A 24,077-nucleotide genomic window follows, 5' to 3' on the forward strand; every position below is an offset into this window, starting at 1 on the left:
AGTGTCTGGTTGCAGGGGCGAGAGAGGGACCTAACCAAGGCACACCGGACCGGACACTTAAGACTTGAGCCTTCAGTCTCCCTCTAGAGTTTACTCCTGTTGACCCATTTTGGCTTCCTTGTCCCTCATTTGGCCTTCATAGCATCTCACCCCTACTAACTGCTTTCTCCATTTTCTCATTCCTCAGATTTTTAACTTTTGCAATATCTCTACATTCCAAATATTTATGGCAAGAGGGACAAGTTAATTTTTTATAAGGTGCAATATCCAAAATATTAGCCACAATTGATAAAGTCTCCTTTGAATTCCTACCTCAATTTCCTAAATGATAATATGGTTTTTGCCTCACAGAAGGTACCATGGAAGCCAAGTAGGGGCAGGAGTGCTGTCTGGGGAGACTGCCACTCCCTGCTCCACAGGTAGATTTAGCCTAATGTCTTCCCAGCAGGAGGAAGCAAAAGGCATTGGTCTAAGCACCATGCTGGGTTTGGTGAGAAGTGGAAGGAGGAGAGCCTTGCTTCACCTGCTGCCATTGCCTTACAGGTCAGTGGGACCATGTACAACACTGGAAGACACGTGTCCCTGCGCCTGGACAAGGAGCACTTGGTCAACATATCAGGAGGGCCGATGACATACAGCCACCGGCTGGAGGAGATCCGGCTACACTTTGGGAGTGAGGACAGCCAGGGGTCGGAGCACCTCCTCAACGGACAAGCCTTCTCTGGGGAGGTACGTGGGGCTGTTGAAGTACTAAGGTTAAGTGCCAATTAATAAGATTTGGTGCTTCATTATACCCAAGGTAGGAGAAGAGAAAGATTTCTCTTGAATCTATGAAACAAGTAGGTTTGTGCCTCCTTTCTCCATCTATCTTTTTCAAGTTGACATGAAAGTCTATAACAAGCTTCCAGCATTTTCCAGAAAAGGCCACAGTGAAACTGGATATATATTTCCTTCTGCAACATTGGTACAGCTCTCTTGTGACTCATGCCCTAAGATATCTCCAGAGCATTATTTACCCAAATGCACCTTTCATGTACATCTTCTCTTACACCTCTGTGGGCACTCAGCCTCCCATATGTCACATTTGATAGCACAGAGTCTATAATTTCCCTTCTGATAGAATATGTCTTATTTGCACAAACAATAATTTACTGTAAAATAGTTGTGTCAGGCAACTGAAAAGTCTGCCTGAGTTTCTGCAGAATGGAGACGTCATCATGTGCCACCATTAACAGTGAGTGTCACTATGTGCCACCATCAACCCAGACAGAACTCAGGCCACAGCAGTGAGCCAAACCAGTTTCAATTATAGGATGAGAGGTATAGTCTAAACAGATGTCATCTGTGCTATGACACTTGACAAGCAGCGTGTAGTTAATTTGACCTGTTTGACCTCAGTTACACTTGAAGATAGTTACCAACTAGGGATCATTGGTCCTTCTATGCTAAATATCCTGTAACTAGGTTTCTACTTAAGAGTCCTCAATAACTGATGTCAAGAATATTTTGAAATAGCAGAAGTATGTATCCATTATCGACTTGGTCTTTTTAAGTGTTTTTAAATCAGCATCATGTTTAAACCTGGCATTGTTTTTAATATAGTAAGGCCATGCACTGAGAAAGAGATCCACAACCTTAATGAGTCCAGTGGCCAGATTTTAATGATTGTTCAAAATGCATCCACTGAGAACCTACCTGGGCACTCTGCTACTTACCAGGGACACAGGGATTAAAAAAAGAAAAAAAAAAAAAGACAGAGCTCCTGCCAGAGTTGCTCAAAGAGTGCTATATTCAAATCGTTAAAGTATAATGTCATGCTGCAGTGGAGATGTACAAAGGCCCTGGCGAACTCAAAGAAGTGACAAATTTTATTTGAAGGGGTCAGGGAAAGCTTCACAGAGGAGGTGCCTTTTGAACTGGGCAGAACGATTTTAAGAACATCAGCTTGAGAGTCAAAAAGCCTGAGTTTGTACCCCCTGCTTTGATACATGCTAATTGTGTGATCTTAGAATGATTACTTGAGCCTTCTAAGGCTTCTAAGTTTAGACACTTCTCAAGGTTATTTTGGAAATTAAGTGGGATTCCAGATGCAGGGAGCGCTGGAGGTACTCAGTAGGTGATAGACAACAAAGATAAAGCAGGAAATGAGGGGCACCCAAGGCTCCAGGCGTGTAGGGCACTGTGTGTTGGGGAAGCTCCCCATAGATTTCATCTGTGATCTGTTAGTAATGGCTTCATAGAGGACTTGGTTGAGCAGGCATATGAGTTTCCTTTCTGGATCTGTAGGAAAAAATTGCTAGAATTGATTAGGAATGTCTGCCAAAGGCACTGTAATGGGAAACTCCCAGGCGATGCAGACCCTGAGCTAGAGTATAGCAGAGCTTATGATGAGAGCAGGGCCAAAGCTCATGAATTGAGAGTGACTGCGGACTGCCAGGCCAAACTAGAGAATATTCAGAATTAGATAAACTCTTCTTTTTTAAATATATGTTATTTTAAGATTTGTAGTTATTTCATTTGTGGACTTCTTTTCTCATTTATTTATTTGCTGTTATTTCTTTGTTTTTCTCCCCTGCTGAACTGTTATAGTCCAGAGCCTCTCACAATATGACCTCAGAGTAACAATGCACTTAGGAATCAATTTATGAAATGAATGAGTCAAAAAATGTAAATGATTACTTGGCTAAAATCTTTCCATTGTAGAATTCCATACAGTTGCTTGTTTCTTCAATAGGTAATAAGGGTGCTTTGTAACCTGTATATGAACTACAATTTTGCAGTAATTGAGTGCTTCCGAGATCCTTAAGGGGAATCTATGACAATTTGATCTCTCAATGTGTTAGTTTTTCTAGACCTAACCCAGATCACAGGTATCAGGCACTCCCAGGAATCTGCATTGCTAAAGCTCAGGAGAGTCTTATGGTTAGGTTTGTGAAGCACTCACTCAGTAGTACATCCTTAAGTGTTCTCAATGAAGAAAGCATTTAAACAGAGTTTCAAATCAGAATTAACTGGGGAATATTATCAAAATATTTATATATGAGTCCTTCCCCAAAGCAACTGACTCAGTCTCCAGGAATGGGGTCCAGTTATGCACGTCTATAAAAATCCCCCCAAGAGATTTTGGTTAGTGACCACTATGCCAATTTCAACTCAGGCTGTGAATTATCCCAGGTTTCTCAGCATGAGGACTTAATCCATAAAACCATACTGAGCAAAAATAAAAAAGAGAAACCCAGAGGCAACTGCCCCCAGAAATGACAGAGCTGGGCTGCTGTCTAGACAGATGGGGTTTGGAGAACAGCTTCCCAAGCAGAACTGCCACACACACATCCATTGCCCAAGGCAACCTTGAGCATTAGGCTCAGCATAAGCATGGTCATACCTTGTCCCGGGTAGACCACATCAGCTGTATCACTTTTCTTTCTGAGCACCTCAGTGTGAAGGGTCTCAGTATGAGTGATCCGTAAACAGGTGTGGGTTTAGATGCAAGAAACCAGAAGATTGGAAGCACCAAAACAATGTCATGTGGAAAGCAGTTGGATAGGCATTTGGCCTTTGATATGTTTAAAGGGCTTTAGTGAGCAAGAAAATTTTAGCATCTTCTCTGTGGTATCAGAGAAAAGACCTAGGTCAATGGGGGGAAGTTCTAGAAAGACAGAGTTCAGCTAAATATACATTCTAACAATGAGAGCCGTTCATCAATGGAATGAGTTTGCCTCTGAAAATAGGGAATTCCCGTCACTGGAATTATTTAGCATGGAATGGAATTTGAGAACTTCATAAAAGACACTCACATCCTAATGAGCGGATGGGCTGTTAGTTTTAATGCACCTTCTAATGCTGAAACTCTACACAATCGATGACTTCCTTAAAGAACATGTCCTCCGATTGGATTCCACTGAGGGTTAGCCCCAGTTCAAGTAAATATATCCCGTCCTGTAAGTTAATGTTTTATTTTTATTTTGTGCTGACTTCAAAGCCACCTTTGGTCTCTATTTTTGGCTACCCTCTGTGAGGACTCAAGTAGGCCCTCTAGCAACAAAGCATGTGTTTATTTTGTTGACAATGAATAATCACATTGCCATCTGCCCCATCTATCATTGCTGATAGTGATAAGTCAATAAATGCCAGGCATTTTCCTTGGCACAGCGCAACAGTCATTTTCTGAAGAGCTGTAGATTAATTGCAGTCTTGTCTAGTGAGGTTATTATAATTGATGGTAATCATTTGCTTTGTTTTATAAAGCTGCGTGGATGTACGACACAGTCAGCAACTGCGTTTTTATAAAAATTATTCATGTCCTACACGAAAAACTCCTGGATGCCTTGTTGGGGGTTGGTGATAAATGAGCATATTCAGAGATTCAAATGTCTCGATTTTTTTAAGAAGGGAAAATTAACTGTTTTTAATAAGAAAGTAGCTTGCTAATCATGTCTAAAGTGGTTAGATTAACGTCCGGTATAAAGTAGGGTATTTATGAAAAGAAACAAATACATTAACCAGGCGAAAGATAATATTTGAAAAGAATCATGCCTGTGGATTAAGGTGCAGGAATGAGGCTAGACAAAGAAGGATCTTTCTTATTTGGAGGAAATTGGAAATATTCATTTTGAAAACCTTCCTTAAGTTCTTCTTTTCAAAGAGATGAGGCGGTACCCTGAGAATTGCACTAGCCACGTCATGGGGTACCTGTGGCCACATCCTCCTTTGTATTTTACTCACTCTTCACATGACTATTGTGCTTGTGCTGTGAGCTGGGCTCCACAGCCCAGCTCTTGCCCAGAGAAGCTTACAGTCTGTTGAGAGAGACGTTTGTATTTTTAATACAAAGTAATGTGGATTATATTGAGGATTGTTCCAGAAGAGGATTATGAAATGGCTCTCTCTGGATTGTTTAAAGGAGAGGATGGAGGAACAGCTGTGTGGCCTGACACAGTTGCTGCCCCTGAAGGTGGGGTAGAAACACATCCTCCTTGCAACTCTCAGCCTCTTGAGTCCCCGATTCTGCTCAAATACATCTGAGGGAGGAAGAAGTCCATAGCTGTCGCTATGGTAATGTAGATAAGATTTGTTTAATTAAAAGAGGGAAATAAAAGTCCTATGTAAAATATATATATTTCTTAGTGGCTCTGAATCAGAAACGAGAAAACAATTATCTCAGAGCCAACAACTGAGACTAAACAACAGAAAATGCAGACCTTGTCCTCTTAAAGGAATCAGTTATTTGCATCCTTGAGAGACTGGTTTCACTAAAGCAACACAGATTCGTTGGCATAAGCAACTAACACCAAATTGTCCTGCAGTGTGCCAGGGTATAAAAAGTGCTGAGGAGCACAGGACTGAGGACCAGAGCCCCAGCAGGCATTGAATGGCTCTGAGGGGAAGCGCTCCTGCAATCTAATTAGCGCTTTGCTGGGAGGCTGGGACCTCCTGGTAGAGATGCTCCGTTGGCACAACTGGAGATGTGAGGGGTATGAGAATTTAGATGTTTAAGAATAAAGGATGCATGGGTAATACATAAGGAAGCGCTACTCGAGTGCCATGGTGAAGCTGTCCCCTCTGCCCCTTCCCCTCCTCTGTATCCAGCACAGCCCCTCCTCCCATATGGCTTTCCAACCCCTCTTCCCTCCTCCCAGCCAGTAACATGCTGCCTCCTCTTGACTTCCAAAGAATCCTGTGTGTTCGTCTATGACATGAGTCTGCAAACGGTAGCCTTTGGGCCAAATTCAGCCTAGGAGCTAAGAATGATTTACATTTTTAAAGGATTGTGTTTTTTTAAAAAGAAGAAGAATATGCAACAGAGACCATATTTGGCCTCCAGAGGCCAAAATATTTACTACCTCGCCTTTTACAGAAAAATGTTGCTGACCCCAAACTATTGAATTGCCCATCACTGTAGATTTTGTAATGGTTTCCTCTCCCTTCTGCTGGAACCGTAGTTCTTTGTTGATAGGGGTTTTATCTTGATCATCGCTGTATTCTCAGCATCTCATACCTTGTCTGACACATGAGAGCAGAGTCAGTAAATGTTTGCCGAAGGAAGGAGTAAACGATCTTGGGAAAGCCCTTAAGGACAGACATTTTTTACTTTTCATCTTCATACACCATACACCTAACACAGTGCCCGACATACAGTAGGTGCTTAATTGATGTTTGTGGAATGCGTCATTCAACCACTGAATCAATAACGCAATAAACTATTGAAGTCCTAACAATTCAAGCCTTATAGGCTTTTTTCCCTGGAATTTTGGGTGTGTTGCCTTCATTGACTGTACAGGAAATACATAGCCTCATTTAAATTGAAGATCGAGTGTTTCAATAAAGGCTGTCCAAAGCATCAAATTTCATTAGAAACTGGAAAAAGGGAAGAGTGGTTTAGTTTGCAGTAACCACTGAGACATATTCTAGGCTTTCTCTAAGAAAGAAGTGTGCTTTGAGAAATTCAGAATGTAATCATGAGGCACTAACCTAGTCCTATTCTAAATGTGTCAAAGAACACAAAAGGATTGAACAGTTGTCACCTTGGAGGAATCTTAGATCCACTGGAGGGACAAGGCACAGACTTGAGTCAATTACTGTGCAGTGCTGTCCAGAACTTAGTCACGCCCGTAGATGGCTACAGAATGTCACAGCTAACACTTGACTACTGTTTATGTGCTTTGTGAATTACTTTCATTCATTCATTCATTCAGTTAACAAATATTGACTGAGTGCCTACCATGTGCTATAGTGAATAAAATAGATGAAACATCCCTGCCTGTAAGTTGCTTATAGTCCAGTGGGGGTAGACAGATAATAAATAATAAACATAAGAAATGAGTAAGCGTACATGGTAAGTTAGCATATGACAAATGCTATGGAAAAAGAAATAGAACAGAGTAAGGGGGACCAGAGGATGAGGAGTGGAGATAGAGAGTTACAAGTGTAAATAGGGTGGCCAGTGTAGGTGTTACTGAGATGATGACATTTATGAAGTTGCCGTGGGATGTCTAGGGGAAGGACATTCCAGGCAGAGACAGCAGCCAGTACCATGGCTTTGAAGTGGGGGAGAGCTGTGAGCATCCTAGGAGGAGCCGGAGCAGCATGAGCGCATGTGCAGGGTAGGGGAGGACAGAGAGATATGGGTGGGGCCAGGGGCTGCTGCAGATCATGTCCTCTTCGCATGGACTTCGTATGGACTTTGGCTTCTACTCTGAATGAATTCCAAAGCACGATGATATAAATTCTCCCATTTAATCACTAAACATTAGCTCAATGAAGTTGTCCTTAAATTATCTCCTTCTCACCTGGGGACTTAAGGCCCAAGACCATCCAGATGATAAATGATTGAGTTTGGACGTAGCTCAGGCCTTCTGATTCATAACATGGCTTAATATAGGCCAAGTTTTATCCATAAACCCCATACTAATGAGTGTTCACCTACTCCGGGCCCTAGCCCGGGGGGAAATTCAAAGACCTGTAGACCATGGGACCTGCCTTTAAGGAACCTACAATCTAGTAGAGGACCCTGTCTTCCCAAATGAACTGTTAACTGCAGTCACAGAATTGGTTGTACTTTTTAATATCTCCCCATACCCATGACCAGCACTTGGTAGATGCTGTTGAACGAAGAGATTCAATGAGTAAATGAAGATAATTTAAAAGACTGTAGCTTTCAGAGTGCCTTAATTATGCCCAATATATCATGAATTAAATTCTCTTGCTGTAATGGCAAACCTAATAAAGTTAATGTCAATATGAACAGACGTTCTAGGCGTTTTATGTTAAATTATTCACAAACACTAGGTAAGTGAATTCTTCAGGGTACCTGGGAGGAGTAATGGAACAATTGATAGCTGAAGTACTAGTAAAATTCATTTAAATTCCTCATTTCAGCCCTGGAATTACTCCCAGGAGCGGACCAGGGGACTTGTCTTGGCTGATGCTAGAAGCCATAGTTGTGGATTTCAGGAGCCAGTACCACCCAGAGTGAGCAAACTGGCCTTCAAGAAGCAAAGGAAACCAAGGTCAGAAGCCCAGATGGTGGTAGGACAGATTATGACGATACCAGCAGAGGATGACTCTAAGGATAGGGAATTTTCCCTTTGGACTTCTTTACAATTACTTCTGAGAACGGACAGCCCAGTCAAGTCTGCAGCTTCCTGGATTGCTAGTTTTAGATGGACACTGTGGGGCCACCTAAGAGAGAAGACATTGCACTTGAAGACAACCTGTTGAGGTCAACTCATTATCCCATTAACTCCACCCCAACCTGCACTGTAACTCTGACCTGGTCCCACCAGGATGGCACTGTGATGACCACCATCCTCCTCCACTTGACTCTGGTATCCCCAAGTCTTCCATCTAAAGCAGGCAAAGGGGTGTTATATCACAAAGACAATAGTAAAGACGGTCAACTGGGGCTTGATCAGGGTTCAGCCTAGAACCTAACTGTCACCATGAAGACCATCACTGGTCATGGCTTTACGAGGGTTGAGTGGAGTCTTCCTTTATTTAGGAACCAACAACACTGCAATTAGAGGATGAGTACTGCTTCTAACACTTGTGTGAACTAGCTCTACTTTTTTCTTTTTGGTGAGGAAGATTGTCCCTGAGCTAACATCTGTTGCCAATCTTCCTCTTTTTGCTTGAGGAAGATGTCCCTGAGCTAACATCCATGCCAGTCTTCCTCTATTTTGTATGTGGGATGCCACCACAGCATGGCTTGACAAGCAGCATGTAGGTCCATACCTGGGATCCAAACCCACAAACCCCGGGCCACGGAAGTGGAACGCACGAACTTAACCACTTCACCACTGGGCTAGCCCCATAGCTCTTCTTTTTTAAATCCATTTCCAAAGCCACAGGAATAAAATCAATTGAAAAACAAGGTGCAAAGTAAGAATGACCCATTCATGACCAGTCTGACCACTGTCAACACTATATTAAAATTTGTAGTTTCCCCCAAAGATCAACCTCCCGCTTCAAGATACAGACCTGCCATTGGAAAGAGCAAGTCTGCTCGAAGCCTCCATCTGAAGTGTCGCTGTCGGAAGCCCCACTGAGGTCATCTCTTCTAACCTGCTTACTTGACAAAGGAAAAATCGGGTGCCAGAGAGGGTGAGAGACCCACCCAAAGTCACCGAGATCCAATGGCAGAATTAGCACCAGAACCCGTTTCCTGACTCTTAGTTTGGGATTTTAAATTTTTCAAATACAATTTTAAATTATATCAAATCCTAGATTCAAAAGGCCTGTTTAGGTGCTCTGGTTTAGTTACCTAGTAGAGCAAGGGTAGCCTGATATTCAGATTTCTGGCTTTAGTGAGCAGAGCCCCATCATAAGAGCATTTATAAGGTCAGCCTCAAAAAGGCAAAGACACTGGTAGATTAGTTTACAAACATGAGCCCTAAGGAGCATCCATGAGGAAATGGATCTGGAAGTCAACCAAATCACCCCCAACAAAAATACCCCCAGTGTGAGAACCATTATAATGCCTGATTGCAAGAAATGTGGAAATTAAAGATTGGAAGACTGAAATAGAAAGTGAAATGCCTTAAAGATCCCTCATTTGGTCTCAGTATGAAAAGGCATTAAGAACCTAAGGATATAAACAATGCTTTTCTACGGTTTGAATACCCCCTCCAGCCCACTCTCCCCACTAACCATCCAGAACAGCTCCATAATATTAAATATAAGTAATCTAGATAATAATATTGCAAAATTAAATCATTAGATGTCTAGCCGCTCCATTGATGTGCTCCTCTGCAATTCAAAATGAAGCCGTTTAAAGCCCCAGAATCATTTGCTCTGACATATCGATAAACTTTTGCTGAAACAAAGCTAATCATCTCAATGGTGCCGACTTAATTGCTCACCAGTTGACGGATAATAAACAGACCTGAGGATTAAAATATGAACTAATTACTGTACTCAATTCCATTTACTTGATTTCATGTCCCGTTAATTTTTTGCATCATTTCTGGTGGAAGCCTTAGATTTATGGTCGCCGTGAATGAATTACACCACTTAGTTGCCTGTGGCATGCTCGTGTTCAGAATTGGTTGGAAAGGGCAGAATTCTGGGCAGTAAATATTTAGCCGAAGCAGCCTAGAATATAGTAAGTGAAGGTAATTATCCGTTCCCAAATACCAGCCAGAGTCAGCCTCTATAAATCTGTCCCCATCTCAGCGGTAAAAGGGCAACACAAGGATTGCTCTCATGATTATTCATTGGATCGGCTTGTTAGAGGCCGTCTCCAAGAGCCGTATTGCCTTGGCCTGGAAGAGGACTGCAGGGAAGCGGAGACAAGCACACCATGGGGAAAGGATGTTGGCCTAGGAGTCAGACACTCAGTCCATCGGGCAGAGGGCAATATCTTGACTTAGAAGATCTGATTTCAAGACCCTATTCTGTCACTTACTAGCTGTGTGATTGATCTCGGTGAGGGCAGAATTGGGCGAGATTCTTGGCCTTCCTTAATGTTTTAAACTGCGATATGGGGCTAATAATGCCAATCTTATGTACGTTATAGGGTGATTGTGCTGTGCAAAGAAAATACTCCTGTGATGGGGCTTTTTAAAGTGCTGTACAAGTCAGTTATTAGCCAGCCTAAGCCTTAGAACTCATCTTGTCCAAAAGCCTTGCAGATGAGACTTAGAAAGATAACCACAATGTACTAATGCGATTACTACCATCAACTTTCATTTATTGAGCAAGTACTATGACCCAGGCATTGGGCTCAGTACGTTATCCCACCAATCCTCACAATACACCTATGAGCTAGCACTAATTAGCAGCATATTACTTAGGAAAAAACAAACTTGAAGAGGTTAGAGAACCTGCCTTTGATCAGAAGGTTGGTACAAGGAAGAGCCAGGATTTGAACCCAGGTCTCTGACTCCAGCTTTGTGCTGAGTAACCTTAGACAAGTCACCTCACCTGTGTGGCTCTGCCCCTGAGTAGTTGCTTGGTCATGGGTAAGTCTGCTCCCTCTAATCACAAGTGCCTTGTGTGTCACCTGAGATGATCTTTGAGCCCCTCCCAGTTGTGCATAAGCCTTAAGAATAGCCTGTCCCTTTTCCAGCTGTAAAGTGAGTCAGGAGCCTATTTCTCCAAGTGGCACAATTTCGAGGTGAAATATGACACAGCATCATTTCATGTACCTGCTGAGGACCGTAGATCACTCACCTTCCCGTCTCAGATGGACAGCAACTGGGAAGTTACATATACATGCACGGTTGTTTTCTCTTTCACGTCTTTGAAATATAATAAGCAAAGTGTTATATATCTGCAAATTTGTTTGTGTATACACACATCTGTTTCCCTCTGCAAAGCATGAGAAACCATATTCCTCTGTCTCAGAGGTAACTTGGGTGAATACATTTTCTTGCTTTGGATCTATTTGCTCAGCTAGAAATTTCTGGATTGAGCTTTGAAAATGAATCCTGCAGGAGCTATGTGGCAAAATGAGCTTAGCTGGGGAGGTTTTAAATCACACTTCCAGCCAGGAAAAGGGGGAAGGCCCAGGGACCACCAGATACCTGCACTGGGCCTCAATGCCTCTGCACCAGTTCTTTCAAAGCAAATAGTTGTGTCTGCTTCAGGAAAGACTCATTGGGGCGGACCCAAATGGCCACCCCAGAACAGCTGTCGTTTCTGTAGGGTCCTCTGTGGGGGTTGTGCATTTCCTGTCTGTTGCACCTGCCTCTCTAGGGCTGATGTGTCTCCCGCCCCAGGTGAGGATCTGTGACCTACTTGCATGAGCAGCGTTAATTAGAGAGGTTAAGATGGCTGGAATTATTCATTCCTATATTTGAATCTGGTTCTATTACATGTTAGCTGTGACCTTGGGCAAGCTGCTCAACCTCCTTGTGTCTCAGTTTCCTCGTGAATAAGATGAGACTAACAGTGATGCCCATGCAATAGGGTTGTTTCCCCCCAGCTTTTTTGGGTATAGTTTACAGTCAATAAAATTCAGCAATTTTAACTGTACAATTCAGTGTGCAGTTTTCACAAATAGATACTCATGGAACCACCACTATCACCATGATCTAGAATATTCCCATCATCCTAAAAATTGCCCTCATGTCCCTCAGCAGTCAATCCCCCCCAGCCCTGACCCCTGACAACCACTGATCTGCTATCACTATTTTTACTTTTTCTCAAATTTCAATCTGTGGGCTCAAGCAGTATAGTCTTTATTTTTTTAACTTTATCTTTTAAATTATCATGCAGTAAGATTAACTTTCTTTCTTTGGGCATCAGTTCTCTGAAGGTATAACACATGCATGGATTTGCATAACCATCATTACAACCAGGGTGCAGAAGGGTTCCACCCTATAGGGTGGTTTGGAGGATTAAGAGGATCAATATATGTGAAGTGCTCAGAACAGTGCCTGGCACACAGTGAGTGCTCCAAAAATGGTAGCTGATATCAGCAACGGCGTGCTTCTTCGAGCTCCGTCTCCCAGGGTCAGCTTTCTATCCTCCATCCTCATCTAACAGGAATCCAGAGTAGTGTCCATACCAGAGATGAAATTCTTAAAAATTCCATCAGCCATTGTGAGTTGGTTGCAAACATGCTTATTCCAAGAAGATGGGTCCAGAGCCCTTTCCTGATTGCCACTTTCTCATCAGTGCCAATACTTCCTGGAATAGGACTTCCTGGAGGAAGAGTCTCCTTTTTTTTTGCAAAAGGCACCATCTGCTGGCCAAGATGTTTGTCCTCCTCAGACTTACACCTTTTTCTAATGCTCACAGAGGCCCTGCATGGGCCTGTCAAGTCCCTGCTAACACCAGCTTAGAATTGTGGGGGACACTCATCAGCTGAAGCACATGTGATGTGCACTCCCCATCTGGCCACCTAGGAACCCCCTTCCCTGTCCCCAGATAGCAACTCCTTCTTGCAAAGGACACCACCAAGTAGAGCATTTTCTCATTCCCTGTAAGTCTGAGGCCAAGCCTGGAGCTGTCTAGATAGGATGATTGCATTCCCTGGTCTGCCTGGGACAGTCCAGGTTGACACCAGTTGGTCCTGGTGTCATTGTAATGGTACCTCCTTTAACGCTCAAAATTGCTGCAGTTTGCACAAAGAGTCAAATGGTCACCCTATGTCTAGGCAAGCCACTTAACCCCTCCAGACCTCCTTTCCTACGTCCAAAAAATCAATGGATCAGAGTAGCTCAACCAGGGCCCTTCCAGCACCAAGAGGCCCATGGAAGTCCAATCTCCCTACATAATTTTATCATCACTATAAACATTGATTGAGGGCTCACTGTGCTGTCTGGAGAGTCAGAAACATTGATCTGTCGTAAAATCTTTATGTTGTCTTGGAGAGGTTCCCCCCAAGATTGTGTATACTTTCTAAGTAGCCACCATTATACCTCCTTTAAGGTAAAAGCTTGAGAAATTAAGGAACATTTGGATCATTTGATGTGACACCAAAAATTAAAGCTTAGATTTTCTGCCCACTTGGGGATTTCACCTTTACTTGTTATGATGCTTAAAATATTGAACTTCCTAACCAAGTCCCTGCTGTCACCACCGTACGACCAGCACACACCCACACACGTGTTCTGTCACACTTCAGTCATTCAGCTACTTCCCAGGTAAAATGTTCCTGTGGTTAGTAAGATATTTTACTAGAAACTATGCGTTCCCCTTGAACCATTTTGCTTTGTGTATTTTAATTACAATTTAAGTGATTTCTCTACACTAAGTACCCCTGGGAAGAAACTCCGGGAATTATCATCATCATCCATTTAGGCTTTGTTTCAATTCTTGTCTTTTGAGAGCCAGAACAGCAAGAAGACGCTGTCCCCTTAAACTCCTCTATAAATCCCTCTTGGTGTTGGCATCTAAGTGCCATCAGACAAAAGGGAGAGTGTTTCTGCTCCAGAAAGCCGTTGCAGGCTTTGCTTTTAAAATCTCGGGGGCATCCATACTCTCTTCCATCAAGCTCCAGTGCTGCTTCTGGAGTATTCATTTAGCTTGATTTACGTTATTTTAATTTCTTAGGGGTGTCTTTACTAGCTGGAGGGTGATTTTTTTTCCCCTTAATTAAGGAACAAATGGATTCCAAAGCACACAGAACAAAACAAGCCCCTTTCATACCCTGTCTCGCTTGTCACTTTCTCCTGTTGGTCTCTCTTGGCTGAGTGCTTTTCAGCTTTGCACCACACCTGCTTTCTCAAACTGGAAATGAGATAGAATGACAACGAAGCAAGACCGGTCTTTCAATGGAATCAACCAACCCTTGGTTTCAATTCATTTAATTTCCTAGACGATATGGCAATTTGGGGGAGGATCAGGTAGTGTTATGTTTATCTCTTAGATAGAAAAGCTGTATTCAGTCAGTGCTATTCGACAAAAATTCATGGAGCTGAGCCAAGAACCATGCTAGGCGAGGGCTACACTGAGGAACGAATCTGGCCACTGTCCTCGTGGAGCTCAAGTTCCTGAGAGCATCTTAGCTACGGTGCTTTGGGGTGCAAATAACAGAAACTCACTCAAGCTAGGTTAAGCTACAAGGAGAATTTACTGGAAGGCCTCTGGGATATGTCCTAGGACTCAGAGGTGACTGGGCCGTGAAGAGACTGGAAACGGGAACTGAAACAAGGTCATGACCCCAGGAACCACTCCTACTCCATTTCTCATCTCTGCATGGCTGCCTTGTTCCCATTCTCTCTGTAAGCTGTCCTTTTGCTGATTCTCTGTGCATGTGGAGGGCATAAATGGCCCCCCTTAAGCTCCCGAGTTGTGTTCCTTTGGGTCAAGACCAGCCTGGACTGACTGGCTGCCTGGCTTTTCATCCCAATTCCAAATTTTCCAAAGAAGAGATTTGATTTTCCAAACCGGATCTGATGTCCTCTGTGACCCAATCAGCTATGCATGTGGGACAAGTTCATGTAGATAAACAGGTCTTGGAGACCTGTCCCTGTGGTGGGGAGAGCAGTTATATGGAGAAGGCTGGCATTGTAAGCTATGTAGACACCTCAAAAAATGTCTCCTGTGGTGGGGGAGATCAACAGCTCCTTTCTGTTTAGCGCAAGAAAATCCACAAACTAAAGTGCTGTTGACACGTTTGACCCACATCTGGGAATTGGAGAAAGCTTTCTGACATGAGCAGGCTCTTGAAAGAGAAATATGAATGTGGTGGAAATAAGATAAAACCATCCCAGACAAATAGGAATATCACTTATTAACAGAAAGAAGGACTATAATCAATCCATAATGTGCTCTCACAGAATTTAGCATCTGGTGATTGAGGGTCACAACAATCTTACTCATCACAGGGACATCCGTGGCACGTCACAACCGTGTCACCCATCTTCCTGGCTGCTGTCATCGCGCTCCCTCCTTCCTTTCTACATAAGGAAGAATGCATAAGCCACAGGATGGGCTTAAATAAATTGCCTAGGGGTTAGCATCAATCAAACACACATTCAGATCCCAGCTCTGCCACTTACTGTGTGCCCTTAAACAAGTTATGTAGGCTCTTCCCAAATGAGAAAAATAGTAATAATAATATCAACCTCAGAGAGTTGTTGTTTGGCTAGAACGGGAGTATGAGGTGAAGAACCTTAGCAGTGTGTCTGGCACAGAGTGGCTGTCAAGAATGTGTGCTTCCAGCCCCTTCCCTCTCCGTCTGTTTTCTTCTCCACTTGGCTGATGACATGTCGTTGATAAGAAAATGTGGACGTAGGGATGGATTTGGTCTAACATGGGACAGAATAGTTAAAATACAGACTCCACCCCTGAACAAAAGGAACATTTCTACCTTAATCGATGGGCCTTTACACATGTCATCTCTTGTCTCACTGTCAGTTTCCAAACCTCAGAACAAAAAGAAAACAATTATTTGTATTGTTCACAGTTACTCATTGACTAGGCGCCATTTTCACTTTCTCAATAATAAGCCTGTTGGTGTGAGCCATCCTGTATGGCCAATCCTCCTGGCTTCCTGTTGCCCACCTCAGTCAGGACCATCTTATCTGGGCCCTGGTGATTAATCTGTGACAACTGTATCTAGTGTCTGTCCCTTCTGAGGACTGCAACAACTGGAGGACTTATTCTGCCCCTTGTGTTGACTTAACTTTTTAAGAGTCCCAGATGTAGGACACTCCAAAAGCCTTTTGAATTTCAAAGTCCAGGATATCCCCATTGGGATAGTTTTCTCATTATTCACGTTTAGAAAAATGCCAACAGGTTAGAAGCACACGGCTTTCTGGGGCAGCGGCTGAGCTTGATCAACATGGCAGGTTATATTATTTAATTCCGGTGCTTGTTTTAATTAAAAGAAAAGTTCAGTTACAGTGGACCTTTAATATTGAAGATGCATTTTTTTTTCATACTGGCATATATTCGATTTTTTTTTCAAAAGGGAAAAGAATGTTTGCTTGAGTTAAGAGCCGGGATCAGGGTTAACTTTGCAAAACCAACTACTTCTTAGGTATAGTAAGATTCACTTCACTACAAATACACATTAATCCCTCTTACCTTGCTGAAGTCCCTGTTGATTTTCTGGCCGGATTTACAAAACGTTTCTACCAGGAAATAATGGCCAGTAAGTTCAGAAAGAGAATCTGGCTCAGGAGAATATATTCCTACATCAGAATGCTTGACACGGTCCAACCAGTGTGTCTAGCAGCTTCCTCATAAAGGAAACAGAAGAATGAGTAATGCAAAATAATGAATAATCCCAAAACTCTGTGTCATGACTTATATTTATTCCTCATAGACACATATTTGAGTTCCTATTATGTGAATTATTTTGCCAGTCTCTAAATTCAAATATGAATACTACACAATCCATGTCCTCACAGTTCTGTTCAAGTAAGGAGACTTTTCCAGTCTTTCTTGCCAAATTCTATTCTAGGAGACGGCACTGTCTGCAGTGAGAATCCAGAGGAAAGCCCTTTATTCACTGCACTCACGCACTGGCGTGGGATTGTGAGCACAGCCAGATTGCGCAGACCTGACTCTTGGCTCTACTGCCAGTACTAGCCTTGAGCAAGTTATTTACCAGCGTCTGGCTCAGTTTCTTCATCTGTAAAGTGGGAATAATAGTGGTACCAACTTATGCCGCACTGATTCACCTTCTGTCCTGGTCCATTGGTCATTTAAGATAGATATCTGTTTAAGACTATTTTCCCTTTATCTGACCATATGAGTTCACTTGCCTTTTGTGTTTTCTGATAAGAAATGTCACCTCAGTATCCCCATGATTAGAGAAAAAAAGAGATTTATGAGATTTAGCAAAAATGATATGATACAGTACAGCACAAGCCAGCTGAAGTTCTGAGTCTGCCTTCCTGGTCTTCCCTGGCATCCTCTCTACCATCACTGTGTGGCTACTAACAAGTCAGCTTTGTCTGTCCCACCTGAAATGCCTCCAGAGAGGGCTGCAGGGGCTGGCTATTTGCTGGGTGGGCAAGAAGTGAACCAAAAAGATGACTTTCAGGGAAGTTTTAGAAGTCCTGCATTATATTTCTTTTAGAAATACTGGAAATTTCCTCTCAAAATGTCAGCTTCTCCTCAAAATAGCTTTTTCCTGCATAGGCTGGTGGGGAACGTGATGCAGGTGCCTCTTCAGCCACCAGTAATGAAGAAAGAGCAACAGAATTCACGATCGCCTGAACTATAGGCAGTGTCTAAAGCAAGGACAGAGGGAGTTGATTGCTTGCAAACTTTGCTGTGATAAGGGTCAGAAAAAACAGCATTAAAGAAGTGGAAATTCAAGAGTCACAGTTGCCTACTGGCTTGTCACGCGGGCCCCGTTGGCTAAAGAAGTGCGTAAGACGTGATTATATACAAGGACTTCGCTCTGAGTCAGTGCTGATGTTCCCAGTGATGGGGGTACCTACAGACTCACTGGGTCTGGATGTGTGTGTGTTGCAAGCTAAAGGTGATACAGAAAAAGAGAACCGATTAAGTACCTCAGAGGTACCAGCAGTGAGGGCATGCTGCTATTTTTAATAAGAAGATCAAGGCAGGCATCACTGACAAGATGACATTTGAGCAAAATCTTAAAGGTCAGGGGGTTGGCCATGAGGGTAGGTGGGAGAAGAGAACTTCCCCAGAGGGAGCAGCCAGTGCCAAGGCCTTAGTATGGACTGTGCCTGGTGTGTTTGAGGAACGGTGAGGCGGTCAGTGGGGTGGGGCAGAAGGGGCATGAGGTCAGAGTGGTGGAGGCAGGGAGGGCAGATCCTGCTGGTTTTGTGGGCCAAGGTGAGGCCTCTGGCTTTCCCTCTGTGTGGGAAGGGAGTCACTGGAGCCTAGTGACATGGTCTGATGACAACAAGCTTGATCCTGCATGAAGCTGTTCCCTCCCCCTAGAACATTCTTTCCCCTGGCCTTTTCATGCCTGACTCCTTGTTATTCAGATCTCAGCTGAAATTGTCCCTCAATACCCAGTCACTCACAGTCACATCACCCTCTTAATTCTCAGCTCTGTATTCATCCCTCACTGATAATTTCCCTTATTTATCCGTTTATTTGTATATTTTTTATCTCCTTTCATTAAAAAGCAAGCTCCACTAATTGTTCTCGAGTGTGGGCAGGGGAAATAATAGCTTTGTGATCTGCATCCCCAAATATATAATCCCAGTATAACCGTGAGAGAACAGCAGACAAACCCAAAGTGAGGGACAGTCTACCAAATATCTGATAAGCATCCTTCAAAAGTGTTAAGATGATGAAAAGCAAGGGAAGACTGAAGAATTATCACAGTCTAGATGAGTCTGAGCAGAGACCACAACTAAACGAATCGCGGGATCCTAGATCGGTCCTGGAAGCAAAAACTGGTAGAATCTGAACATGGTCTTTACTTCAGTTAATAGTGTAGTGCCAGTGTTAATTTCTTAGTTTTGATAAAAGTCTCACATGATTATGTAACACTGAGGGAAGATGGATGAAAGGCATACGCAAACTCTCTGTTCTCTATCTTTACAACTCTGCTGTGAATATAAAAGCATTTCATTTAAAAAAGTTTGGAAAAAAGCAAGCTCTGCAATATCAGGGACATTGTCCATCTTCTTTTTCACTGCTGTGCCCCTAACTGTCTAGGCTGGTAATAGGAGCTCAATAAACATTTGATAAATAAATAGGATGGGCACGCGGTCATCTCCGTAATGATAGCTGAAAAAATAAATGAAGCAATTAAAGTGCTTTGCCCAGGGCGAAGTACTTTGCAAGGATCTCTTTAAAAATATAAAAGAATATCATCATTATCCCATTTTTATTTTTAAAATGGAAGAAAGACTGCCCACTTCCTGGGGCATAGCTGTAAAAAGTGACAGCTTAGCCAGGGACCACTAGAAGCCACTGTATGTGATCAAACCATTACTGGGCATCACTGACCTGCAGCCAACTCTGTTCATAAAGATTTTGCAGCTCTAAGGCTCTGAGACAAAAGAAACTTCATTTAAAAGTTAAAGAAAATTATCTATCGTCTTGGTAACATCTTATTAATCTGGGTTCATAAGAATGTGGGCTACCTCTCCTATTCCACAGCTGATTATTACTCTGAAAACAATTGCCAAAGACAAGAGGGAGACCCCTAAGTGCCAGCTGCTCTGTCAAAGGTGTCCTTACGAGGCTCTGGTAGAAGACAGTCCATTGATAAGGAGTCTCAGCTTCTGGAAATGTGAGCTCTCCTCCCCTAAGGTAGTATGGGGGCACCAGGGAGAAGGGTGAAGGGGCTTAGCAAATGGCTGAAGAGTGGGCAGCATTGAGACAAGGCTTCAACTGATGCACGACACACACCATGATATCTGTCCGTTCATCCATCCATCCATCCACCCACTCATCTGTTCAACAAATAAGGGAGCAGCTGATGCAACAGACAGACCACTACCTGAGAATCAGAAGACCTGAGTTCTGATCCCACCAAATGTTTTCATAAACGTGGGCAATTCAGTTCATCTTTCTGAGCCTCTCATCTCTCAAATGAGGCCAAATGTCTAGAAAAGTCTCTAAGTCCTTTTCTGGCTCATTCAAGGTGCGTATTAACTATTTCTAAGTACTCTGTGCTCTGCTTATCATAGTAGGGGAACAGAATATATATAGGATATTCTCTATACTTTTCAAGAGTTACCAGTATAGTCAGAAAAAAAAAAACCAGACAGACATACCTTGGAAAGTTAAGTAACAACACAGGTGCTAAATGATTAAGTGTAGACAAATAATTCTATAGCATTATATTAAAGGACACCAGGGTGTTTCCTAGGATAGTCTAGGTCAGCCTCTTACATAAAGTGGAACTCGTGCTGGACCTTAAAGGATGCATGAATGATATTTTTGTAAACAGAGGATGAAAGAGTAGCTTTCCAGTCACTTCTCTGAGAACAACATGTTCCTTTCCATTGCCAGGCCTTCACATAGGCAGCTCCTCTGCTCGGGACACTCGGCCCTCCTGCCCTGCTCGTCTGCCTATCAAATCCCACTTCTCCTTCAGGTTTCAGTTCCGATGTCCACCTCAACTCTGAGACTTCTCTGTGCCCCCTGCCTCAACAGCATCCCCTCTTCCACTCTCAGAAAGGGTTAATGGCTCCTCGCAGCTCCTACAGAATGTGTAAATGTGTCCTTACTGCACGTCACCTTCTTTTGCACCTGGATGATCTTTCCATCTCCATGATTGTTCAAGGTCCCTGTCTCTTATCTCTCTATCTCCAGCAGAGGACACAATGCCCAGCAGAGGGTAGACACTGTATAAATAATGAATGAATGAATGAGTGAGTGAATGAATGAATGAACAGACACATGAATGAAGACTGTAAGAACTAGCTCTGAACCAGATGCAGCTGACTATCAGCGTCTGCCTTCTACTCAAACCTGAGGGACAGGCATGCAGGATGAATAGAGAGAAAAGACAGGAATCACAACAAAACAAAGATCCCTCTCAAGGAGCAAACATACCCTCTTGAATGCTAGAGAAGGAAAGAGAAACCAAAAATCATCCTTCACCCATCAGCCAGCAAGAGGCCATGGGGTACCTCCCATGTGGCCACTCCCACTTGCCACGAATGTGTGGAGACACCCAGCTACCATGGAGAGGGCTTCTAGGAAAGCCTCCCTTGCCCTGTTGATATGCTGGGCAGCAGTGCACACTTCCCTCCCTGAAAAGGACGGCTCATGCTAATGAAATCTTGACATTTAGTGAAACTAGAAAGGGGGGAGATGTGCGTTGTATTAAAGTTCAAGTTAGAGTAGTGGGAAACCCAAGAAACTAGGCTAATTTACTGGTCTTTTCTCTTGTGGGTTATTCAAAAGCTGTCTTCAGAGAGGCTCTGGCGTGCTCACCAGCCAGCCACACTAACGTGTGTCCTGTCCCATGCAGAAGCCACCAAGATCTCCACACAGAGCAAGACATTTGGAGCCCAGGAAACCTGGAATCAAGTTCCAATCCTGCCACTTACTTCCTCTGTGACCTTAGACAATGACTTCATCTCTTTGAGTCTCAGCCTGACCGTTTGTCAAGTGGATTATAACTCCTTCCCTGCTGGTTTGTCATGAGGACTAGAGATGATGGTTACAAAGCTGCTCCCACCAGTGCTGACTCCTGGTAGACACTCAACAGTGGGAACCATTATCATTATGACTAGCTATCGCTATGCCCTTCATTTCCAACTAGTATTTACTGAGAGACCTGTAGGCTCACACCAGTGGGCCCCGGGAAGGCACGAGATGTTTAAGAGAGGAATTTCATGCAGGAGATGGGATTTTCCCTGGGCCGTCAGGGATAGGCATGGTTTTCGTTTATTCTCAAATCAGGAAAGGAAATATTCTTTCTTACATTGTTTTTTCAGTGGCAAACCTTCATTCCTTGAGAGAGCAGGTAATTGTTTTCCTGCATTACACAGACATCATCATAATATTCTGAGAAAACAAAGTAAAAGAAAGGAAAAATATGGCCTGACTCCTCCACCCCAACAAATCAAACGTTTTTGATTTCCCAAGTTCAGGATGAGTGAAATTTCATTAAGCAAAGACAGAGGTGGGAAACAGCATCTTATTCAGAGGCAAGTGGGCCTCTTTTCCCTCATCCAAAAAATGGGTATGTTAGCCCATCCTGTACTTTTATTGGTAACGGCCAGTGTTTACAGAGAAAAACTCATTCCCAGTGTTCACGTTGCTTAAAAGTACTTACGCCGACTAGACCTTCCTAAGCACGGATGTGGAAAACAGCTTCCTTAAGTGGAAGATAAGTGGGCAGGCCTCCATAATCTCAACACATCTCCCAACCGGGGGATGTCCTGTATTATGACCCTACCCTTTCATATTGTGTCAATTACAGAATGCATGCGAGTGGGTGTGCCTGCCACTCTGCCAGGACCATATAAACTGCACTTATTGGAAGCTCTTTCTTTTATTTAAGGTGGCTATTTACAAAATCTCTCACACTCCTAAATTCTAGCCACCAAAACCTTGTTCCTCTCCTTCCCCCTCAAAATTCCAAACTCCCAGGCCAGCTCATCCTTCTGATTACTATTCGCCAGGCCTGTCTGTCTGCTGTTGCTGTGCCCCAGGCCCACGCAGCCCTGCAGCACTGTTGGGAGCCAGGATTCAGAGCAGAGGATGTTGGGGCCGTCGGCGTCTCACACGGGTGCCCAGGGCGATGTCATGCACCCCGCAGGCGCCCAGTAAACACTAGCTGGCTGGCTGGCTGTGGGGCCCAACTCATGAGTGCCAGGCTTTTCATCTGTACTCAGAAATGTGAGGACAGATGGGGGAAGGAGACAGAGGGGAAAACAGCCTCACATCGAAGCCCAATAGCACTGCACCAGCACACTCCTCAGATGGAAAGGATTCTGATTTCAGCAAAGATAAAAGGGTCAGCAAGTACCCCATATGAATGGCAAGTAAGTTAAAAAAAAGGTTTCAGTCTGATTCTGCTGTTCTCACATCAAAGGAAAGATGAACTGAGTTTCAAAAAACTTCCTTAGAGACCTAAAAAATACATATATATGTAATTCTTTGAAATTACGACTAGTTACTTCCCTAAAATGTATGTCTTTCTCATAGATGACCCACAAGATCGCTCAGGAGACCATGTGTCCAGTCCTACCTGGTACCTCTAGGCAACATGCTGGTCCCCAGGCCACATCCCAGGCACCAAGAGACTTTAGTGGCCATTCAAGTCCTTGGTTCTGAACCACTGTTCCTCATACTGAATCCATCTTGTTCTCGAACCTCTTAGCTTCAACTTCATGGCTCATCCTCCAATTTCATCCCTAGTCTCACCCTTTGGACTTGACATTTGACATTCATTTTTCAGCTACAACCCTGATCCTCTCTGTCACAATTCAGGTTCTCCCACTAAAGACGTGCTCTGGGATAGCTTGAATAAATACATGCCCAGCTTTGGTCATCTTGGCATTCTCCTTCTCCCAAGTTGTTCAGTGGGCAAGCTTCCCATTTGACTCAGTCCTCTAAGTGGGAACTGGGCACCATCTTGAAAGGCTCATTGATATAGCTGAGTTAGTATTGTTGGTCTAATTATATTTTTTCAATCAACTAGCCACTCTTTGTCTCAACAGGAGGGGAACTAACTTCATGAGGAGCCTATAGTATTTCATAGATGGTGGTATTAAGGGGTGGAGAGGGGATAAGCCCTTTGTTATAAAGACAATCTGCATTTGAGACCTAAGGGATGTACGGAGGGAGAAAACACCAAATTAAGAATCACAAATAAAGAAAGAGATTTCAATCCCGGCTCCACCAATGACCATGTGGCCTTGGGCAAGTCACTTTCTGATCCAGGCTTCGTTTTCCAATCATAAAATGAAGAGACTGTGCCACATGATCTCCAAGATGCCCCCCAGGTTTAATAAGCTTTAATTCTTTTGTTACAAGTCTATTTTTCTAAGATTCCATTTTCTCACTTGGAAAATTGTGATTATATGTCTAGTCCAAACTTCCCTTCCAGGGCTGTTGTGAGTTCAAATAAGAAAATGGGTGAAAGATCGTGGCACACTGTTAATTTTGGTAAGGGGGTAGGGAGATGGGAAGCCCTGAAGCCATCCCACCACCTAAAGTTTAGTAGAATTACTTATATGAACTGTGACTGTGAATATGCATCCCGCTTCCTCATT

At 43.3% G+C, this 24,077-nt stretch overlaps 1 protein-coding gene across 1 annotated transcript in view; it reads left to right on the forward strand.

Annotated features, from left to right (window-relative positions):
- Nucleotides 1–24,077, forward strand: part of CA10 (carbonic anhydrase 10) — a 476,139-nt gene that overhangs the window by 378,852 nt on the left and 73,210 nt on the right. The window contains exon 4 of the mRNA XM_014833914.3: nucleotides 544–729. Within this exon, the coding sequence (XP_014689400.1) occupies nucleotides 544–729 (186 nt within the window). The remainder of the gene's footprint in view (nucleotides 1–543; nucleotides 730–24,077) is intronic.

Source organism: Equus asinus, chromosome 13 (genome assembly GCF_041296235.1).
Source record: "Equus asinus isolate D_3611 breed Donkey chromosome 13, EquAss-T2T_v2, whole genome shotgun sequence".
In the NCBI taxonomy this organism is placed as follows: Eukaryota; Metazoa; Chordata; class Mammalia; order Perissodactyla; family Equidae; genus Equus; species Equus asinus.